This window comes from Talpa occidentalis, unplaced genomic scaffold, assembly GCF_014898055.3.
Source record: "Talpa occidentalis isolate TD23 unplaced genomic scaffold, MPIMG_talOcc4v2.1 talOcc4.17, whole genome shotgun sequence".
Taxonomy (NCBI): Eukaryota; Metazoa; Chordata; class Mammalia; order Eulipotyphla; family Talpidae; genus Talpa; species Talpa occidentalis.
The window spans coordinates 38,170,282-38,189,721 of NW_023601754.1; the positions used below are offsets into that span (position 1 = coordinate 38,170,282).

The 19,440-nt window shown below is 54.6% G+C and overlaps 1 protein-coding gene across 5 annotated transcripts in view; it reads left to right on the forward strand.

Annotated features, from left to right (window-relative positions):
* Positions 1-19,440, forward strand: part of GPI (glucose-6-phosphate isomerase) — a 29,208-nt gene that overhangs the window by 3,708 nt on the left and 6,060 nt on the right. For all 5 annotated transcript variants that reach the window (XM_054697092.1, XM_037516501.2, XM_054697093.1 and 2 more), the window contains 9 exons: positions 412-569; positions 1,486-1,576; positions 1,917-1,985; positions 3,216-3,335; positions 9,044-9,127; positions 9,231-9,377; positions 10,143-10,214; positions 10,715-10,759; positions 11,930-11,983. In XM_054697092.1, coding sequence (XP_054553067.1) covers positions 448-569; positions 1,486-1,576; positions 1,917-1,985; positions 3,216-3,335; positions 9,044-9,127; positions 9,231-9,377; positions 10,143-10,214; positions 10,715-10,759; positions 11,930-11,983 — 804 coding nt within the window. In that variant the 5' untranslated portion in view covers positions 412-447. The remainder of the gene's footprint in view (positions 1-411; positions 570-1,485; positions 1,577-1,916; positions 1,986-3,215; positions 3,336-9,043; positions 9,128-9,230; positions 9,378-10,142; positions 10,215-10,714; positions 10,760-11,929; positions 11,984-19,440) is intronic.

Here is a 19,440-nt window from a genome sequence, read left to right on the forward strand (position 1 = left end):
CCCTCTCCAGTTTCCTTTTTCTCAGCAGCACTCACCCAGCACCTCACTTGCCGTGTGTTTTACCCACTTGTCACCTAAGTGTCCGCGGCATCAGGGACACTGCTTGTAGCACGGAAGTTGCTCGCAGTTACGAACGAGTGAACGAATGAATGAAACAGAGAGGGGCGCAGGGAGCTCGGCCGCGGTGCCCCAGACACACGCAGGCAGCGGCGGGAGAGCGGGGCCGCCCTGCGGCGGGGGACCCGGGGGCCAGGAGGGCGGGGGCGGGCGCGGGCAAGGTCCGCCCGCGGGCGCTGCGGGCCGGGAGGCGGGGCGGGGCGGGGCGGGGCGGGGCTGGCGCCTGCGCCATAAAGACTGCCGCGCGCCCCCGGCCTCTGCTCGCTGCGCGCCGCCCGCCCCCTTTTCCTCCAGCTCACGTCCCGGTCCGTGCACCCAACCGGTCTCGCCATGGCCGCGCTCTCCCAGGATCCGCACTTCCAGAAGCTGCGGGAATGGCACCGCGAGAACGGCTCAAAGCTCAACTTGCGCCACCTTTTCGAGGGGGACAAGGAACGCTTCAACCACTTCAGGTGCGCGCGGGCCGGGGGGCGCCGCCTGGACGTGAGGGGGTCGCGCCCGGGCGCGCGGGGTCGGGCAGTGCAGGCCCAGGGGCCGGGGGCCGGGGGGCGGTCTCCGGGGGCCAGGGATGGGGACCCGGGCCCAGGCCGCGCTTCGTCCTTGACGCCTCCTTGAAACAGGTTCCTGGGGGCTCGCGAGCGCGCCAGGGGTGTCGGCGCCGCGCCGCTTAGTCATGAGCCCTGGGCCCCTCTTCGGCTTCCCCTGCACAGGGACAGCCCCCTCCCGTCCCCTTCGCTCTCACTCCCACGCCCAGCCCCCCACTCTTTGAGAAGGGAGCCCTTCCGCCCTTGTGAGGAGGGGCCCTCGCTGACGCAGCAGCAGGGGAAGGGCCCCCGAGCTGGGGGCCGTCTGCAGGGCTGGGCAGAGCGAGAGCATTTGCGGGGGGATGCGGTGGAAGGGGGGCCACGTCGTCGCGGATTGGCTTCTGCCGAGGAGGCCAGGTCCGGAGACCTGTGGCCAACCAGGAAATGGCGAGGAATCTTGTTGGAGGAAATCTTACGGGGGCCTCGGGAATGGTGTTGGGGAGGGGAGGTCTGTGGCTCCCGGCTGGAAGTTCCTGGCTCCTGGGTTCCTTCCTGGTGAATTGAGTAACGGTGGATGCTCCCGGAGGGGATGGGCACTCCCAGGGGCCAGTGTGCCCAGCGCTGTGTCTTCATATCCCTCAGCTGGGTTTCAGCTGAGGGAAACTCAGCTGTGCAGCTGCTGCCCAGCCCGGGTGGGTGGGCAGGTGACAGACATCACTGCTGTAACTGAGGCCCGTTTAGGGGCGTGGCACAGGGAGGATGGTTTTTATGGAAGCTGCTCTGGTCAGGGAGCAGGCTGGAGAGACCTGGGGTGTGGTCAGCAGCATCTGCCATCTTTCTACAGCCTGAACCTCAACACCAACCATGGGCGTATTCTGCTGGATTACTCCAAGAACCTGGTGACAGAGAATGTGATGCAGATGCTGGTGAACCTGGTAATGCTCCGCTTTGCGAGGCTTGGCCCGTGACCCACAGGTGGCCCCCAGGTGACCCCCAGGTCCTTGAGCACCTTTGCTTCCTTCCTTTTAAGGGACTTCACTGACTGCCCCTGTGCTGATGCAAAACCCTTGCGCTCTGCCCCTGGCTCAGGTCTAAGCAGCAGCCCCAAAACCCCTGGGGCTTGATGTCTGAGCAGGCCTTTCCCAAGCAGTGGGGAGGGTGCCAGGCCACAGCCATCTGTCATCCGCTGTTGGCTGCACCAAACCTTGTGATTGAGAGCTGGGACTCTTGGCCCCATGTGGGGTGGGGCCAGGCCTCAGTGTCTTCTCTTCCCAGGCCAAGTCCAGAGGTGTGGAGGCTGCCCGGGAGCGTATGTTCAGTGGCGAGAAGATTAACTTCACTGAGGTGAGCTGACCTGGTGGACACCGGACTCTGCATACACTCCAGGGCCTCTTCCTTCTGTTTGGATTTCATCGACTGTTAGTGGTATCAGTGGTGTCTTCACTCCTTCTCTTAGGCAACGCTTTTGCTTAATGAGGGGTGTGTCTTCCCCTAGACTGGCAGCCTATTCCGGTGAACGGGGAAGGGGGCTCAGTGTCTGCCTAGGGAGAGCCCTTCTCCGGCCTGCAGGGAGAGAGCTTCTCAAGGCTTGCTCAGCAAACTTAACTCTGATTTTTGCTGCAAGTCTTATCTTTTGACAATCATGTCAGAAGACCCACCTCCTCAGTGGGAGAAGTCAGTAAGAAGCAGTGTCCAGGCTGGTTCCTTGGGGGCCCTATTTCTGAATTTCCAAGGAAGCCTGGAACCTCACATGAGAAACCCTGAGGCTCAGAGCTCAAGTCATTGAGAGACAAAGTCAGCATTAAAGCTTTAAACCTGTCATGCACTGCTCGACAAGGCTGAAGGAGGCTGCAATCAAGGAGGACTTCCTGGAGGGTCCATCTGCCTATGGAGTGTGGGACAGGAATGGGGAGGGCAGGGTGGCATGAAGCTTTTCACCTTAGGGAGCCTCCCTCTGGGTTGGAGTCTGGAGACCATCCCTTTCCTGCCCACCTGGGGTCTTTAGACCTGTTTCTGCTGGCCTCGGCATGATGGATGGTTGCTCTCAGGTGACAAGGCCAGCTGCCTGGCACAGACTTAGAGTCTGTGATGGGGTTGCATGGTGGGAGAAGCTTGAGTTTCATGCCTTGTCTTCCATCTAAGGGGTGAGGGGCAATTTTCAGAAGGTGCCAGCAAATATCGTGTTTTCTCATCAGGAAGATGAAACTATTTTAGCCCACATGAACCCTGGTCCTCTGCAGCCACTTGGCTCTGACCTCTGTTGTCACTGCTCTCTGCCTTTGCTCACTCCTTCCTTTCCTGGACTGTTGGCTTCCTGAGCACCTCTGGGTCCTCAGAGCCGTCCTAGATTTACCTGGTCACCCCTTCTGTTGTGACTGTCTTGCCTTCCCTCAGGTCCTGGGGTGGCCCCTACATCTATAGACACACCATGGGGCCTGAGTGTGCGAGTGTGGTGCTGGCAGACCTCGGGCCTGCTTGAACGAGCTGGCTGTCAGCGCCACGCTGTACCCCTGGGCTCAGCTGGGAGCGTGGCTGCCCTGGGGCGGGGATCTTCACATTCTGCTTTGTCCCCAGGACCGAGCAGTGCTACACGTGGCCCTGCGGAACCGGTCCAACACACCCATTTTGGTGGATGGCAAGGATGTGATGCCAGAAGTTAACAAGGTCCTGGAGAAGATGAAGTCTTTCTGCCAGGTAAGCAGCTGCTGAGCAGGACTTGCCCTTGGCCAGGTGTGTGCATGTCTTTGGGAATCTGGGGAGCCTGATGGGCACCCCCTACACTCTCCTTGCAAGTAGGATTCAGCCCTGCGGTGGGGGGAGGGATCTGTGTGAGACTCACCCTAGGAACCCCTCACTGGCAGCAGTGGAGCAACCTCCTTCCTGAGCCATGGGCACCTATGGGCTCATGGGGACAGTGTGGCCTGGCTTAGTTAGAATCAGATAAAATAAAATGTCTTTCCTTGATCATATCCTCACCCAACTGTCCAGAGGCAGCCTTTGGGAGATCTTTTCTGATGTTTGCTGCATGTGCTCGAGTATATCCACATACACCTGTCATCTCCTCTGCACACCTGTCATCTCTGAAGCCCATACACAGTGAACATGTACGCACGTGGCTTCACTTTTCGCCCCCTCTCCTGCAGCTTCTTGGGCTGCTATCCATGTGGTGTCCCCGAGTCCGTGTCAGCGTGCCGAACTGCCTCCTCTCCCGTGTGCGGGGGTGCTGGGTTGCCTCAGATACCAGCTAGGAATTTCACATCAACCACGTTCATCTCAGCAGTGGTTCTACAAGGGCCTGCAGGCATCCTCATACTTGGAGTCCAAGGGTGATGTCCAGAGCCCTACGTGTCTCTCTGGGTGTGTCCATGTCTGTGTGTCAGACTTAGGTGTCACTGGGAGTCATAATCTGGGATCTGGTTAGCCTGTCCCTGACACTAGTAGGCTGGTCAAAGTCTGGTTGCTTTGGCCAAGAGCCATTTGCTGACCTGAAGTGTCAGGAGGTGATCTGGGCAGCCACAGGAGTGACTTCCTGGGGTGGGGCAGGCTCAGGATGCTGGTGGGAATCTGGATTCCAAAATGCCCCCTGCCATGGTTGGTATGGTGGGCAGGGGCATTTCCAGCCACAAGTTGTGAGTGGCAGAGCTGATGTGTCCTGGAAGCCTGGTTCTGTTTGATGAGACCGTGTGTGGTCAGGCTGTCGGGTGGACATCGTGGCCCTGGCCATCTGGGATGCTGTTTCCAGAGAAGCCCTCTCTTACAGCTGGCTGTGGGCATACCTGACTCAGGCTGCTGGGATATTTATAGTTGCAGAAAAAGCTGCTGAATGGCAGCCATTCCGTGGTGAAGAACACACCCATGGCTGAACACACACCAGCTCTTCAAAGTTAGCCAAGATGGGTGAGGATGTGCCCCAGGATGGATAGTGGTAGTGGCAGAAGCCAAAACAACTGAACTCTTTTATCAGAGGCCCAATGAGTAAAGTCAGCACGTCAACATCGTCTACCATAGTCCTTGACACGGCTAGGAATTAGGGAGCCAAGATTTCATTGACCTGCCATGTGATTCACAATATACTATGAAGTTGGAAAGGAACTTACAAAATTGACATGTGTCATAAAACCCCATCTGGTCAAATAAAGGTGTGTGTTCTTATATTAATAGATAGTCTGTGTTTCCCTTTCTGGGATGCTTTATTTTTTTTTTTTTTTTTTAAGATTTATTTATTTATGCATAGAAAGAACTGGGGTACAGGCCAGAGGTGGACCGCTGGGAGTGAGAGGACTCACCAGAGACAGAGTGGGGAACAGAACAACAGATCTACCAAAATACACTGCTGAGGGGAGCAGCGGGAAATACAAAAGGTCTGCTGTGCCATGTAGGTAGCTCCCTGGCTGGCCAAGGATCGAACTTCTGCTTCATAGCACTGTGCTTAACCCCTTGCACCACCAGGGAAGCAGATACTTTATTTTTACTTTTTTTTTTTTTTTTTTTTTTTGGTGATGGGAGGGAAGAGGAACTTTATTGTTACAGAACATTTACCATGAGATTGAGGGTTGAGAAACTGAGCAACTTATTTTGTTTGTATTGGTGGAAAGATTCCCATGGCAGTTGATCACTTTACTGTTTAAAAATAATAGAAGGTGGGCCTCCCCGGTGGCACAGCGGTTGAATGCTGGGTTGCGAAGCTGCCCGCAGCCTGGGAGGCGCCGGTTCGATCACTGGCTGCTCCCCGGCCACCGAAGGAGGGTCCCGCATGGCGCGCAGACCTTTCCTGCCGCCCGCTGCTCCCCTCAGCAGTGTACTTCGGTCCTTCTACCTGCTCTGCTCCCTGCTCTGGCTCTGGTGAATTCTCTCACCCTCCTGCGCTTCTGACTGTACCCAGTGCTTGTATAAATAAATAAATAAGTAAATCTTTAAAAAAATAATAGTAATAATAGAAGGTGAGGCCTCCCTGGTAGCCTAGGGGTTGTCTCATGAGTTAGGTCCCTGGCCAGGGAGCTGACCCACGTGGCCCAGCAGACCACTCCTGTCTTGCCCGATGCCCTCCTCAGCAGTGTATTTCAGTCAGTCTGCCTGTGCGGCTCCCCACTCTGTCTCTGGTGAATCTTCTCACCCTCTGCACTTCTGGCCCGCACCCTAGTTCTTCTACGCCCCAACAAAAGGAGTTGCTGCATCTTGTTGGTTTGGGGAAGGGCAGGTCATAAATGTTGTTGGCTGATGTGTAACAAATTGCTCCAAAACTTAGCAGCTGGAAACAGCAATCACCGGTTATGTGGGCCAGGAATTGCAGTGACTGAACTGGCTGATTCTGGTCAGATCCCTTTAACTGTGGTTAAGATACTGACCCTTGGCAGCTCTCCTGCCTGCCTGTGACTGTGCAGGTGCCTCTTTTTCTTTCTAGTAACTCTGTCCTTTTAAAATGTAAAAAAAAAAAAAAAAAAAAAGGACCTTGACCTAGGTTGCACTCCTCTAATGGATGGTCAGGGCTGGAGGATCCACTTTCAGTGTGACACAGTAATAGTGCTGCTGGTGGGAGTGCCCATTCCTCACCCTCTGCTGGGCACCCAACTTCCCCCAGGGGGAGCCATCTGAGAGAACAGTCAGAGTGCCTCAGGGTATTGTACGAGCTAGCCTCAGAAGTTCCCTTTGATTTCTTTGAAACCTTATTGGCTGCATAGGTCAGCTTCGGACAGAGTGGGAGGGGCCCATGCTACGATGGAATGTAGCGCCACGAGGTGAAATCCTGAGAACCACCCCGGGGAGATGGCTGTTATGGTGGCTTCTGGCTGGCAGTGATTCACTGTGATGCTCACCCCCCGCCCCCCAGGCCATATTCCTTTCCTGTAACTGCTGGAAGTCTAGACCCTCACCATTGAAATTAGGCACCCTGCAGCAGTACCTGTGTTTTTTTTTTTAAGATTTATTTATTTATACAAGCACTGGGGTACAGGCCAGAGGCACAGGAGGGTGAGAGAATTTACCAGAGACAGAGTGGGGAGCAGAACAGGCAGAAGGACCGAAATACACTGCTGAGGGGAGCAGCAGGTGAGACAGGAGAGGTCTGCTGCGCCATGTGGGTTTCTCCCTGGCCAGCTGTGAATTGAACCCGAGCTGCAGAGGCTGCGGATAGCTTCACAACACTGCGCTCAACCTGCTGCGCCACCGGGGAGGCCCAGTACCTGTGTTTTCTTTAATGTAACTCAAATATGGTGCCTTTTGATCTGAAGACATGAATTAAAGACCCATTTATTTACCCCTCTCATAGCTGACATGCAAGGGTGAACTCGGCATAGGATAACTGATAGAGAGTAATTCCTTCTCAAAAGGGGGAGAACAGGAGTGGAAGGGGCATACAGGAGGCATTAGTCCAAGGCCATTCTGAAATCCAGCCGGACACATGTCACTAGTTGCTTGGTTAGGGCTCAAGACTTAGGAATTGTGGGAACTCCCTGGTGGTGCAAGGGGTTGAGACACAACCTATGAAGCTATCCATAGCCACTGAAGCACAAGTTCTATCCCTGGCCAGGGTGGTGACCCACATGGCGCAGCAGACCTCTCCTGACTCGCCCACTGCTCCCCTCAGCAGTGTATTTCAGTAGATCTGCCTGTTCTGCTCCCCACTCTGTCTCTGGGAATCCTCTCACCGCCTCCCCCCCGCACCTCTGGCCTGTACCCCAGTTCTTGTATAAAAAAAAAAAAAGACTTAGGAATTGTTCCTCAAGGCTTTTGGCTTTGCATTTAGTCCTCCTTTTTTACAGAGAGGTGGTCTGTGTTGCCACGGCATGGTTTTCTCAACCCTCTTATTGCTGGTAGAAACAGCATCTAAAGGCCTCCTTTCATGCTCCTGCTCTAGAGTGTGCTTTTGTGACAGTGCCCTGGATTTGATCTTTGCCAAGAAACCAGCATTTTAGCACCAGTTGTCGCCTAGAGATGTGGAAATTTTCAAACAAAAAATTCCTGATTTTTTGTTATAAAGTTCTCTTGGCTCCTTTCTCTCCTCTTCCCTTTTATTGTAAAAGCCAGGCAATTCCTTTAACGCAGCCTGTAGCTAGATCGGCAACTCAAGAGGTACATTTTGCACCGTCCCCGTTAACACAGACAGCAACGTGGCTAGCCCTTCCTTTGCTGTATGATAAGGACTCTCTTTCCTCTGGTTTCCATTGTTTTCCTCCCATTCTTTATTTTATTTTATTTTTTCCCCTCCCATTCTTTAAATCTCCAGCTACCCCTTGGAGGACTATCAGGCTCCTGTTAAAGTCTCCCCTAGTGTCTCTTAGACTTTCATTAATTCTCGACTCAAGCACCTTTGAGCTTTTTTTTTTTTTTTCTTAAGATTTTTATTTTATTTATGCGTCCAAGAACTGGGGTGTAGGCCAGAGGTGTTGGGGATGAGAGGATTCATCAGAGACAGGGTGGGGAGAAGAACAGGTGGGTCGACTGAAATACACTGCTGAGGGGAGCAGCGGGCGAGGCAGGAGAGGTCTGCTGCGCCATGTGGGTCACCTCTCCGGCCAGGGATCAAACTCGTGCTGCAGTGGCTGCAGATAGCTTCATTGTGCTGAGATTTCAATCTCTGGCCACCAGGGAGGCTCTGGCCCACACTTTTAGGTTTCCATTATGGTAGTATCATACCTCTGATACCAAGATCTGCTTTAACTATTTGTTGTTATATAACAAAAAAACACCAAAACTTGGCCGGAAACAGCAATAAATATTTATCATCTCACATAGTTTTGGGGGGTTAGAAATTCAGGAATAGCTAACTGGTTGGTGTTGGTTTGGGACTTGAGGGAAGGGTTGTCATGGAGATGTTGGCCAGGGCTCCCTTTTTCTGAGGGTTTGGTGGTTTCTGGAGGATTCTCCAGGGGCGTTCTTATTCATGCCCAACGAGTGTCCTTATGATATAATAGACAGTTTCCCCAAAAGTAAGTGACAGGGGAGAGCAAGGCAGAAGCTGCGAGGCCATTCCTAACCCAGCTTCTGCCGTCTATCATCTTGGCTGCGTCCTGGGGTGCACAGGGCAGCCTATTATGCCCTGGGGCAAGGGGCTCAGGGATGAGTCCCCAGAGGCCGAGTCATTAGGGTCCTTGAGGAGGATGCCTGTCTGATACCCATCCCGTACACAGACCAGTCACAAGTTGGCACTGCACGTCTCTTGGTCTCCGACGTACTGTCCTGCAGATTCCAGCTGTGCTGCTGTGAGGTGGGATGTTGCCCACTTTGCTGATGATGAAACAGGGTCTAGTTGGGGGTGATGTGGCAGGGGCCTATCACTGGGTTTGCGTAGGCCTCTGGGAGGGCCTGGACTGGGACTGAGGTGGAAGGGCGTGGATCTAACTGCATCCTGGGCAGCAGCTTCTGCTCGGGGGATTTGGGCTGATGGCATCTCCCTCCTGTGCTAGCGCGTCCGGAGCGGGGACTGGAAGGGATACTCGGGCAAGAGCATCACGGACATCATCAACATCGGCATTGGCGGCTCCGACTTGGTGAGGAGAGGGCTCTGCCCAGCCTTGGTTTCTCCAGCGATGGGAATTGGCTGTCCCCACCTCTTAGGGGCTCTGGAGTTATCTAATGCCCCTCTCCCCACAGGGACCCCTCATGGTGACCGAAGCCCTCAAGCCATACTCTTCAGGAGGTCCCCGGGTCTGGTTTGTCTCCAACATCGATGGGACCCACATTGCCAAAACTCTGGCTGCACTGAACCCCGAGACCTCCTTGTTCATCATCGCTTCCAAGGTACAGACTGGGGACTCAAACTGGCTCCCCAGTGTTTGGGGTCGGGGTGGGGCAGGGTTGGTGGGTGCTTTCCCAATACCCTGGGCACCGGATCCTCCTGAGGACCTGAGTGTGCTCGCTTTGTGGATTTGGCCAGTACAGCTGTCCTCACACTGCTGCTTGTCCCTCTGCAGGCTTGATTTACCCTCTGAAAGCCCACATTCGTCAATTTCAACCTTGGCCTGCAGGCCCCTCTTGCTTTGAGGGATCTGCTCAGCCTGGGGCTAGTCATGTGTTTCTTAGAGATCTGTCCCAAATGTCTGCTTTCTGACCCTAGAAGTGTATCCAGATTATGATGTAAAGGTTTTGTCTATAGTCATTTTGCCCAATTTAATCACATCAGTGTGCGGGAAACAGGTCTTCCATTTGAATCCTGAGATATAGTCTAGTCTGGGAGGAAGGGCACCCCAGGCGAGGTCACAGCCCCTCTGGAAGATGTCCTGGCCTTGACCAGAATGTGGGGTGGAGCGGGGCACAGGGGAGTTGTGCCTTCTCCTAGGACCCCTACCACCACTCCGTTGCAAAGTTCTGGAATCACAGGATGACGCTGCCACTTCTGGGCCCCACCCAGACACATCCACTCACATGGTGGAGGTGATGTGGCGTGACTGTCACTGGCCCTCATGCACTGGCAGCCGGGCACCCTGGTGGCCTCTGCTGCTGGGTCCTGGCTTGAGGCTCCACGCAGCTGAGCTGGGGACTGACCACTCTACTCTCTTGCTGCAGACCTTTACTACGCAGGAGACCATCACAAATGCAGAGACTGCCAAGGAGTGGTTTCTTTTGTCCGCCAAGGATGTGAGTACTAGGGTGGGTGGTGGGTGGTACATGAGGTGGGGGGCACTGGGTGGATTTCCTTACCTGCCCACCCCCTGCATGGCCAGGCCTCTCCTGATAGCCTGATTTCCCCTTAAGCTGGCAGTAGGAGGCAGCATCTCTGGTGCCCACCTTTTCTGCTTGAAAGTATTTGGCTTTGCCAGCCCCGACACCCCAAACATGACAAAACCTGCTCTAGCAGCCCTTTCTTTAAGGCTCCTGGGCCCAGTGAGATCTTCTGCCCTGGCCGCACCCACTTTACAGGGGAGGCACATTCCTGGGCCTTGTGTGAGGAGGATGTGAGGAGGATGGGCAGGCTGGCCTCTGAGCCCTCTGCCCTCGTGACCTGGACATCAGGCTCCTTCAGCATCCTCAGAACCCAGGGCAGGGAACGGTGGGTCCTTGGTTTCTGCAGAAATGGGAGGGTCATCGCCCTAGTTGGCCCTGGGTGGGTTCACTGTGACCTGGTCTGTCTCTTGCAGCCCTCTGCAGTTTCGAAGCACTTTGTTGCCCTCTCCACCAACACGGTAAGTGTCTGTGTGGGCCACCCCTCACACAGCCTCTCCCCCGCAGAAGTCATTAACCCTGGGTCATGACCTTTCAGGGTACAAAAGCTGTGATGTGGTTCCCAGGTTTGGGGCCCTTAGCCCTTCCAATGAGATGGAAGCCGGTTGCCTCTGAGGGGTGTGGGTGGTCAAGGGTCCTTGTCTCTTCTTCATTCTTCCGTTAAATGTCTGTAGCTCTGACGAGGCCTTGCAGTTGGTGGTATTAATCCCGTCTGTCTCCCAGCCTAATTTCCTGAGCACCCCATGCACAGGACCTCCCTTGGCCTCTGCTCTACTGTACCGGCCTCTCCCAAGTAGGCTGTGCTGGGCAGGAGTGGGGGCTGCAGTGAAGGGAGGACTTGGCTCGGGGATTGGTGAGTCAGTGATTCTAGCGTAGCGTGTGGGTCACCTGCCTGCCAATTCTCCAGCTTACCTGTGCAAGGTGGCACGGAACTGGATAGGCAGAGCAGGCTGGGCTGTGCTCTGGAGCAGACAGTGCCAGCTCTTGTGAGCAGCTGCCGCATGCTGGGTGTTGTTAGAGCCAAGATCTTTGTGAGCAGCCCCTCACGCCCTCACTGCATCCCTTCCCCAGGGCTCATCCTGAGACAGGAGAGAATCTTAGGACTGTCTGACCACAGCACCATTCTCTGCCCCCTGATGGCCGAGCTCACACCAGTCATGAGGGCCTAGGAAAGGGGTTGCTGCCTGTGTCTGCCCAGGGGCCGGAGTATGTGAGGACTAGGGCTGCCATCTGTCAAAGGCTGCCTGGGGTAGTCGCCCCCCCCAGATCCTCCAGTGCTTTAGCGGGTGTCTGAGCTTGGCCCTAGCCAGTGCTCAGGGTCAGCCCTCGGCTGGGTTCCCAGGTATCTTGGGGAGCTGCTGCCCTTGACAGACATAGAATGGTGTGTGGGCCCGCTCCTTGCAGGGGACTTTGCTGGCGCCAGATCACTAGTGTGCTGCGTGCAGGCCACCTGCAGTCCAACTCGAGTGGGGGCAGCTCCTGGTCTCTACCCTCCTCCACAGGCCACCCCAGCCCTGCCCCACCTGGTACTCAGGAAGGTGGGGGTGCTCCTGCAGCATGAACAGCATGTCTCGTGTCCTAGTGTGCCAGCTAACGCGTGCTTCCTTCTTCCTGCCCTTTGTCCTTTCTAGGGTAAAGTGAAGGAGTTTGGAATTGACCCTCAAAACATGTTCGAGTTCTGGGATGTAAGTAAAGGCACTTCCTTGTGCTGGGTGAATTCTGTGTCCTTTGCCAAGTCATGAGCATTGAGCCAAGGATGAGGGGCTGTGAGGTCAGATCAACATTTATTGAGCACCTCCTGCATGTCCGGCTTTGAAGAGGCAGAGAGGAGATCCTTAGAGAGACTTGTGGGGTGGGAGCAGCCCAGTCAGGACAGGGGTGCCGCTTCCATCAAGGATGAGCCCAGTTTGCAAGGCCTGGGTGGCACTCCCCTGGGTGGGGTAACCAGAGCCGCCCCTGCCCGCCTCACTAAGCTGAGGTGGTGAGTTATTCTCAGTGATGACCTTTCTCTGAACTGCAGTCACCAACTCTAAAGGCCAAGGGTCAGGGTGAGGTGGGAGGTGTGACTGGGCAGCCTGGGAAGGGGCCTCGCAGCTGCTAAGGGACAGCACAGAGCAGGTGCGGGCCTGGCCTGTGGAGCTGTGGGCCCTGCTGGTCACAGACGTCACATGGACGCCTCTGCTAGAGCCATAGCCAGGCCAAGCAGTGAGCAGGAGCTTTCCCTGCAGCCTTGCTGAGTGTAAAAAGGGCTGCAGCTTTGGGGTATAGGGGTGCAGTGCAGAGTGTGGCGTGGCTGCTCTGAAGTCAGTGACCGTAGCGGGCGTCATCCTACCGGGTTTTTCCCACAGTCCTGTTGACCCGAAGCTCTCTGTTTGGTGGCAACATCCCCAGGCGTCATCTTTGAAAGCTCTGAATTAAGTTAATGAGTTAACTTCTTTCTAGAATGGGAATAGTTATGTACCATCCTTGGGAGAATTGAGAAGAGTCACTCTGTGCCCTCTGGGGGCTCAGAGGAGGAACCCTGGTGGAGACACACTGTGCAGCTTCTAGCAGATGTTGCACACCTGACCAAGGAGGGGGAGCCACTTCCACCTCCCCCCAGGGACCTGGAGCCTGAGCAGGTGGCAGTCAGAGATGTGCAGTGCTCCTGCCACCCAAGGAACCCCCAGAACAAGTCTGTGTCCCGCTCCGGGTTCGCATTGCCTGAAAGTGCCTGGCAGGCAGATGCGTGCAGAGTGGCTTAGGGAGAAGCCTGGGTCTCCCAGGTAAGGCCTAGGAGTGACAGTTGAGCACGAACACATGGACTGGAGCTGCCAGTGAGCCCTGAGTGGCCAGGGTGGGTGCAGGGAAGACCTCTTGCACAAGACGGGTCATAGCCCGCGCCATAGTGGCTGGGGGAGAGCCTGCTTGGGCACTAAGAGTACATGTTGCTGGATCGAGAAGGTGCCGTCTCAGGAGCCAGGGACAGAGACAGTGAAGTTTCTAGAGCTAGGGAATCTCTCAGGTGAGATAGAGGAGTGCAGGAGAGGCGTAGGGCTATTGCTCTGGCTCTCAGGTAAGATCAGAAGCGTCCAGCCCGGCCACGGTATGTATAAATGGTGAGGCCTTGTCCACTGGGGCCAGCCATGGGCAGCTCCAGGATTCAGGATCAGGCAAGGTATGGGGGTAAACTGTATGGTCTCTCAGGCTCAGCTGGAGTCAGCACATAGTGGAGAGTAAATTTGGGTTGGTAAGGTTTGAAGAACAAGCAGGTACAGGTGAGTTCTGAGTAGGAGCCGGGACAGGTCAAGTACAGGTGAGATCTGTGAATTCTGGAATTGTGTCTTCATAATTAAGAGCTGTATCTGTCAAATAAGGCCCGAGGAGCCTTATTTGGACATGGACAAGTATTTAACCCCGTGTCTGTGAGTTGAGGTCTATGGCAGGGGATAGGTGTGTACGCTGGGTGTTTCTGACCAGTTCTGAAAGGTGAACATCAGGTAGTGGGTAGCTGAAAGCTCATATGAAATGATGTGAACTTTGAATTTAGGATTAGGCAAACGTAGGTGAGTCCCCTGTGCCAGGTCAGCCACCTGGTTCTCAGCATCCTGAGCAGGTGTGATGGGCAGAGGGCAGAGTGTTGCCTGAGGATCTATAATCAGTCCAAGGCGTGGTCTGTGCCTTTGGGGTCTGACTGGGGTGGGGTATGAGAAGCCCAGATTAGGGAGAGCTGGGAACGTACCTGGTTATGAAAGGTAAGGACTGGGGAGTTGGAGCACATGGAGGACAGACGGGTGAACTGACTGCAGTGCTCTGTCAGGAAGGTGTGGCCTAAGAGTACATGACAGGTCAGGGTCTAGAGGCCTGTGCCAGGAGGGCCACTCAGACACTCTCCGGCGCCACTGGACTCTCTCCAAGGTTTCTTCAGGCTGAGGTGAGCAGCCAGGAACCTGTCAGGTGAAGGGACATGTCCGTCAGGTTAGGTTTGCATGGTGGGTCTGCTGAGGTCTCCCTGAGCTCTCAGCTGGCATTACAAGTTCTTTAGGGAAGGCCGGAGGAGCCGAGATGAGGCACATGAGGTAGAACTGGGTCATTGCGTGAGGTCACTGGAGCCAGAGATGGGCAGATGGCTGAGTCTGGTAAGTGAGGACTGAAATCCATGATGGGGCCCAGGTCACGAGTGTGTCCTCAGGTGAGGCCTGAGCAATTCTGGCGATGCACAGCTCCATGGGCCTGGAGTTGGTCCTGCATCCTTCTGGAGGGCTTATGAGTTCTGGGTCTGCCTCAGGCGTGTAAGCAGGTCTCTTAGGTGAGGCTTGAGGAGTTGAGGTAAGATACATGTTTTGTACTTTTGGGTCTCAGGTGGGGTCTGAGCTGCTAAGGTCGGGATCTGGTTTGTCCTCTGAATCTGGGTCGCGCACAGGTGAGATTGCTGTGTTTTTCAGGTGATATTTATGAAACCAAGGATGGATAGACGTGTGGCCTGAAAAGCCACACTTAGTTCTGAAACTCTGTCCCACACTTGAGCTGAGGCCCAGGAAGGTCAAGCAGACCTGTCAGGTGGCCTGGGTCACCATCTAGTGTGGTTCTCTTAGACCTCCGAGAATCTCAAGTGATGACCAGTGGATAGAGCTTTCAGGTGAGATCTGAGGGGCAGGATTGGGCACACGGGAATAGATCTGGATTTCCTAGGTAAGGTCAAGGTAGGCACATACAACTTTCGGTGCTAGCTTATGAGGTTGAGGCGTGGCGGCCAGGCATAGAATTGAGTTTTTCAGGTAAGGTCTAAGGAATCTACGCTCGGCATGGATTTGTATCCTTGGGTCTCTCAGCATGGTTAAGCACAGGTGTGTAGAGCTGGGTTTGTCAGGTAAGGTCTATGAAGCCAGAAACACAGCAGGTTCACAAAACAGGGCCTGTTCGGTGAGTTACATTGGAGGCTAAGTAAGAACCAGATGTCTTGAACGAAATGTGAGCAACTGATATAAGGTACAAGGAGGTAAAGCTCGTCTGCCAAGTGCAGTCTCAGGTCCCAGGAAGACGCACAGGTAGGTGGAACTGGCCTGCCAGTTGTCATCTGTGGAGCCACAGCCAAGTGCAGAAATATAGAAATGACTTGGAGGTGTGGTTTGCAGAGCACAGGGCTAAGCACAGGTAGGCAGAAACAGCCTGCCAGTTATCAGAAGAGTCAGGATCAAGTACAGGTAGGTAGAGCTGGCCCACCAAGTGTCATCCAAGGAGCTAAAGTGAAGCACAGGTAGGCAGAACTAGCCTGCCAGGTGTGCTGTAAAGAGCTAGAGTCAAGAACTAGTAAGTAGTATCCATTCCCCTACCAGGACTGGACAGAGCAGCCAGCATCAAACACAGGTAACAGAGCTGATGGCCAGGTGTGGTCTGAGGAGTCAAGGTGAAGCACAGGTAGGTAGAACTGGTCCACCAGATGAGGTCTGAGAACCCAGGGTCAAACAGAGGTAGGTGAAGCAGGCCCTCCAGGTGCGATTGGAGTGACCAGGGTCAGGCACAGGTAATAGAATTGATATGCCAGGTGGAGTCTGAAGCACCAGCATCACTTATAGGTAGATAGAGCTGGCCCACCGGGTTACGTCTGAGGAGCAAAGGTCAAACACTGGTAGCAGAGCTGCACTGCAGGTCTGAGAAGTGAAGGTCAAACACAGGTAGGCAGAACTGGCCCACCAGGTGTAGTTTGAAGGACCAGCGTCAAGTGCAAATAACCCAAATGACCCGCCAGGTGAGGTGTGAGGGCCCAGCATCAAACACAGGTAGGAAGAATTGGCTCGCTAGATCTGGTCTGAGGACCCAGTGTCAAACACAGGTAGGCAGAGCTGGCCTGGCAGGTGTGTTCTGGTAGCCAAGGTCAAATGCAACCAGGTAGAACTGACCTACTAGGTACCATCTAAGGAGCCAAGGTAGGCAGAGCTGGTCCAGCAGGTGAGATCTGAGCAGCCAAGGTCAAGCATGGGTGCAGAAGTCTGGTCTGAGAGGGAAAGGTCAAACTACAGGTAGGCAGAACTGGCCCACCAGGTGAGATTTGAGGGGCCAGGGTCTTATGTAGGTAGATAAAGCTGACCTGCCAGGTGAGGTCTGAGGAGCCAGGGTCAAACACAGGTAGGTAGAATGGGCCTTCCAGGTGTGGTCCAAGGACCTAGTGTCAAACACAGGTAGGAAGAACTGGCCTGCCAGTTGTGTTCCGGGGAGCCAAGGTCAAGTATGGATAGGCAGAACTGACCCTCTCGCTGCAGTATAAGGAGCTGGGGTAATGTATTCATAGTCTGAGCTGGCCGGCCAGGTGAGGTCTGGACCCAGCATCAGTCACAGGTAGGCAGAGTTGGTCTGCCAGATGAGGTCTGAGGAGTCCAGGTCAAGCACAGGTTAAACAAGGCTGGCCTTCCAGTTGAGGTTGGAGTGACCAGGGCAGAGTCAGGTAGGCAGTGCTGACTTGCCAGGAGTGTTCTGAGGACCCTGGGTCAAGCCACAGGTGAGCTGAGCCCACCCACCGGTGTCATCTAAGGAGCCAAGGTCAGGCACCAGTAAGCAGAGCTGGCTCTCCCGTGCAATGTGAGGAACCAGGGGTATGTATATTGCCTGCCAGGTGTGGTCTGAGGAGCCGAGGTCAAGTACAGGTAGGCACAGCTTATCTGCCAAATTTGGTCTAAGGACCTATCATCAGGTACAGGTAGGTAGCGCTGTCCCGCCAGGTGTGGTCTGAAGAGCCAAGGTCAAGCACAGGTAGGTAGAGCTGGCCTGCCAGGTGCAGTCCGAGGACCCAGGGTCAGTTGATAGGTAGGTTGAGCTGGGCCACCACCACCTGTGATGTGTCAGAGGCAGGTAGGAAAACCCATCCGCTAAGGGTGGTGTCTTGAGGCTCAGGAGTTAGGGTTGAACACAGATAGAGTTGACTTTTTCAGGTGCTGTATTCAGGCACAGCCTTGAACCTTCGGGTCTTCATGTTGAGGTCTGAAGAACCAGGGGTAAGCCTGCATGGCTGAGTGGCCTCTCCGGTCAGGCCCTCAGCTCTGGTGCTTCTGCAGGAAGGCTGAGTACGGGACTCCTAGGGGGTCTGCGGACCTCAGTTTGACGTGAGTGGATGCATGTGGCCCTCTTAGGCTAGGGCTTTGAAGCCATAAGTACGTACACCTGGGTTTTGCAGGTGATATCCTTGGGGCCTGGTCTGGCTCAGGTGAGCTGACTTGGCTTTCTTAGTGACTTCATGGACCCAGGGTCACCTGGGCACAGGTGTATAAACTTGACATTAGGTGGGTTCCTGCCACCTATGTTCAGGTACAAATCAGCATCCCGAGCTTGTTGGGTGAAATGGGAGGGGCAGTGCATGATGGGTGTGGCTGAGGAGGTGGGTGAGACCTATAGTTGGGACCTCTGGAGCTGGGGCCAGGAATGGGTAGGTGGGTAATATGGACTCATTAAGGAAAAGCCAGAGTCCTCGTAAGTATGTGTATCTACCTCAGCCTGGAAAGGTTTGGGGCACCCTGGGGATCAGGTCGGACTGGAAGAATGTCCTGTGCCAGGTCAGCAACCTGTTCTCAGCACCCCGGTCAGGTATGATGGGCAGAGCTCAGGGTATTGCCGAGGTCTGAGGATCTATACCAGTTCCAGGTGTGGTCCGTGGCATTGAAGTCTGGTTGGCTTAGGGTGGGAGTTACCCAGGTGAGAAAAAAGGTAACTTCAGGCCTGGAGATAAGTCAGGTCTGGCTCAGGTGAAGCACAGAACATCGAACCTCGGCAGAGGAGCTGCATCTGCCAGGCCTGCTCGGAGAGGCCCCCCTGCAGGTGAGGGTGAGCTCCAGAGGCCCGTGTCCGGAGGTGCAGGTCAGACCCTGGCGTTGCTTGATTCCCCCAGAGTGAAGTTTGAGGACCAGGTCTCAACCAAGGTAGCAGCAGCCTGGCATCTGATGGTCTGAGGACCAGCTCTTTCCTCAGTCCACTTTCTAGTACTGAGTTGTTAGGTGAGAGCTGAGAGTCTGTGGTGGGTACTGTGATCCGTGGGGCTGTCGGGTAAGGGCCTCACCATTCATTTCATTGCCCAAGCTGGAAACCTGGGGTCCACACTTGAGTCTCTCCTTCTAATTCTTGCTATTTGATTGAAACTTCTGAAGCCGCCTCTGTCTCCCTCCCGGAGGAAAGTCATCTCTGTCCGGTCACTGGGGCCCGTACACGGCCTCCTGCTTCCGTTCTCACCAGCACACTTGCCTTTAGTCCTCACGCCTTCCTTCACCTTCTAGATTGTACCATTCTTCCTCCTGTCCAGCCTGTCTTAGTGGGTTTCCAGGAGAGAACTAAGCCCTCTGTCCCTTGCCTGTGTCCCAAGGCATTATTGGATGTCATGGATTAGAATCTTTCCTTTAGACCTAAAAGGGTACTAACCTCAGACCATCCTTAGAGGAACTGAGAAACATTTTCTGTGGGACTTAATTCTCTCACTATTGAGAAAGGCTGCTCTTGCCACAGGACCTTTGCATGTGCTGCTCTGGCTGGTGGAATGTTTCTCCTTCCTCACTGTTTGCTTGGGTAATGCTTGTTCATTCTTCAGGTTCGGCCTCAGGTTGCTTTTATCATTGGCTTCAGTACTGGCTTTCCTGCCTCCCGAACACTTCTATTTCATTTTCACATTTATTGGCATGATTATCCATTTTTCTCTTTCTTTCTCCAGACTGTTTCCACTGACTGTGTGAAACGTGGTAGGTGTTCCACAAGTGGTCGTTAGGAAGATGTGAATGGGGGTCTGAGGATTCTGATGATACAAAGTGGAACCCACATGCATGGCCTGGGAAGGCGCTGTGTGAATGGGAGGCCTAGGCCTGTGTCTGTAGGTCCAGGTCTCAGAGTGTGTCTTGGGGCTGGCACCGAGACTGGTCAATTTTCAGGTATGAGTCACTGGGTCTGTCAGTATCCCCTAAAGCAGGGCTAGACACAGGTAGGAGGCAGTGTGTCTGCCATCCAGTCTGAGAGGACTCGGGAGTGAGCACAGGTATGAGGCACCAGATCTGTCAGTGTCAGAAGGGGCAAGGCCAGGCTCAGGTAGGAGGCATTGGGTTTTTCGGTGTCTGAAGAGGTAGGAGCACGCAGGTAGGAGGGTTTGGGTCTTTTGTTGTTCAGGCAATTGTGTCTGGGTGCAGGTAGGGGGTGC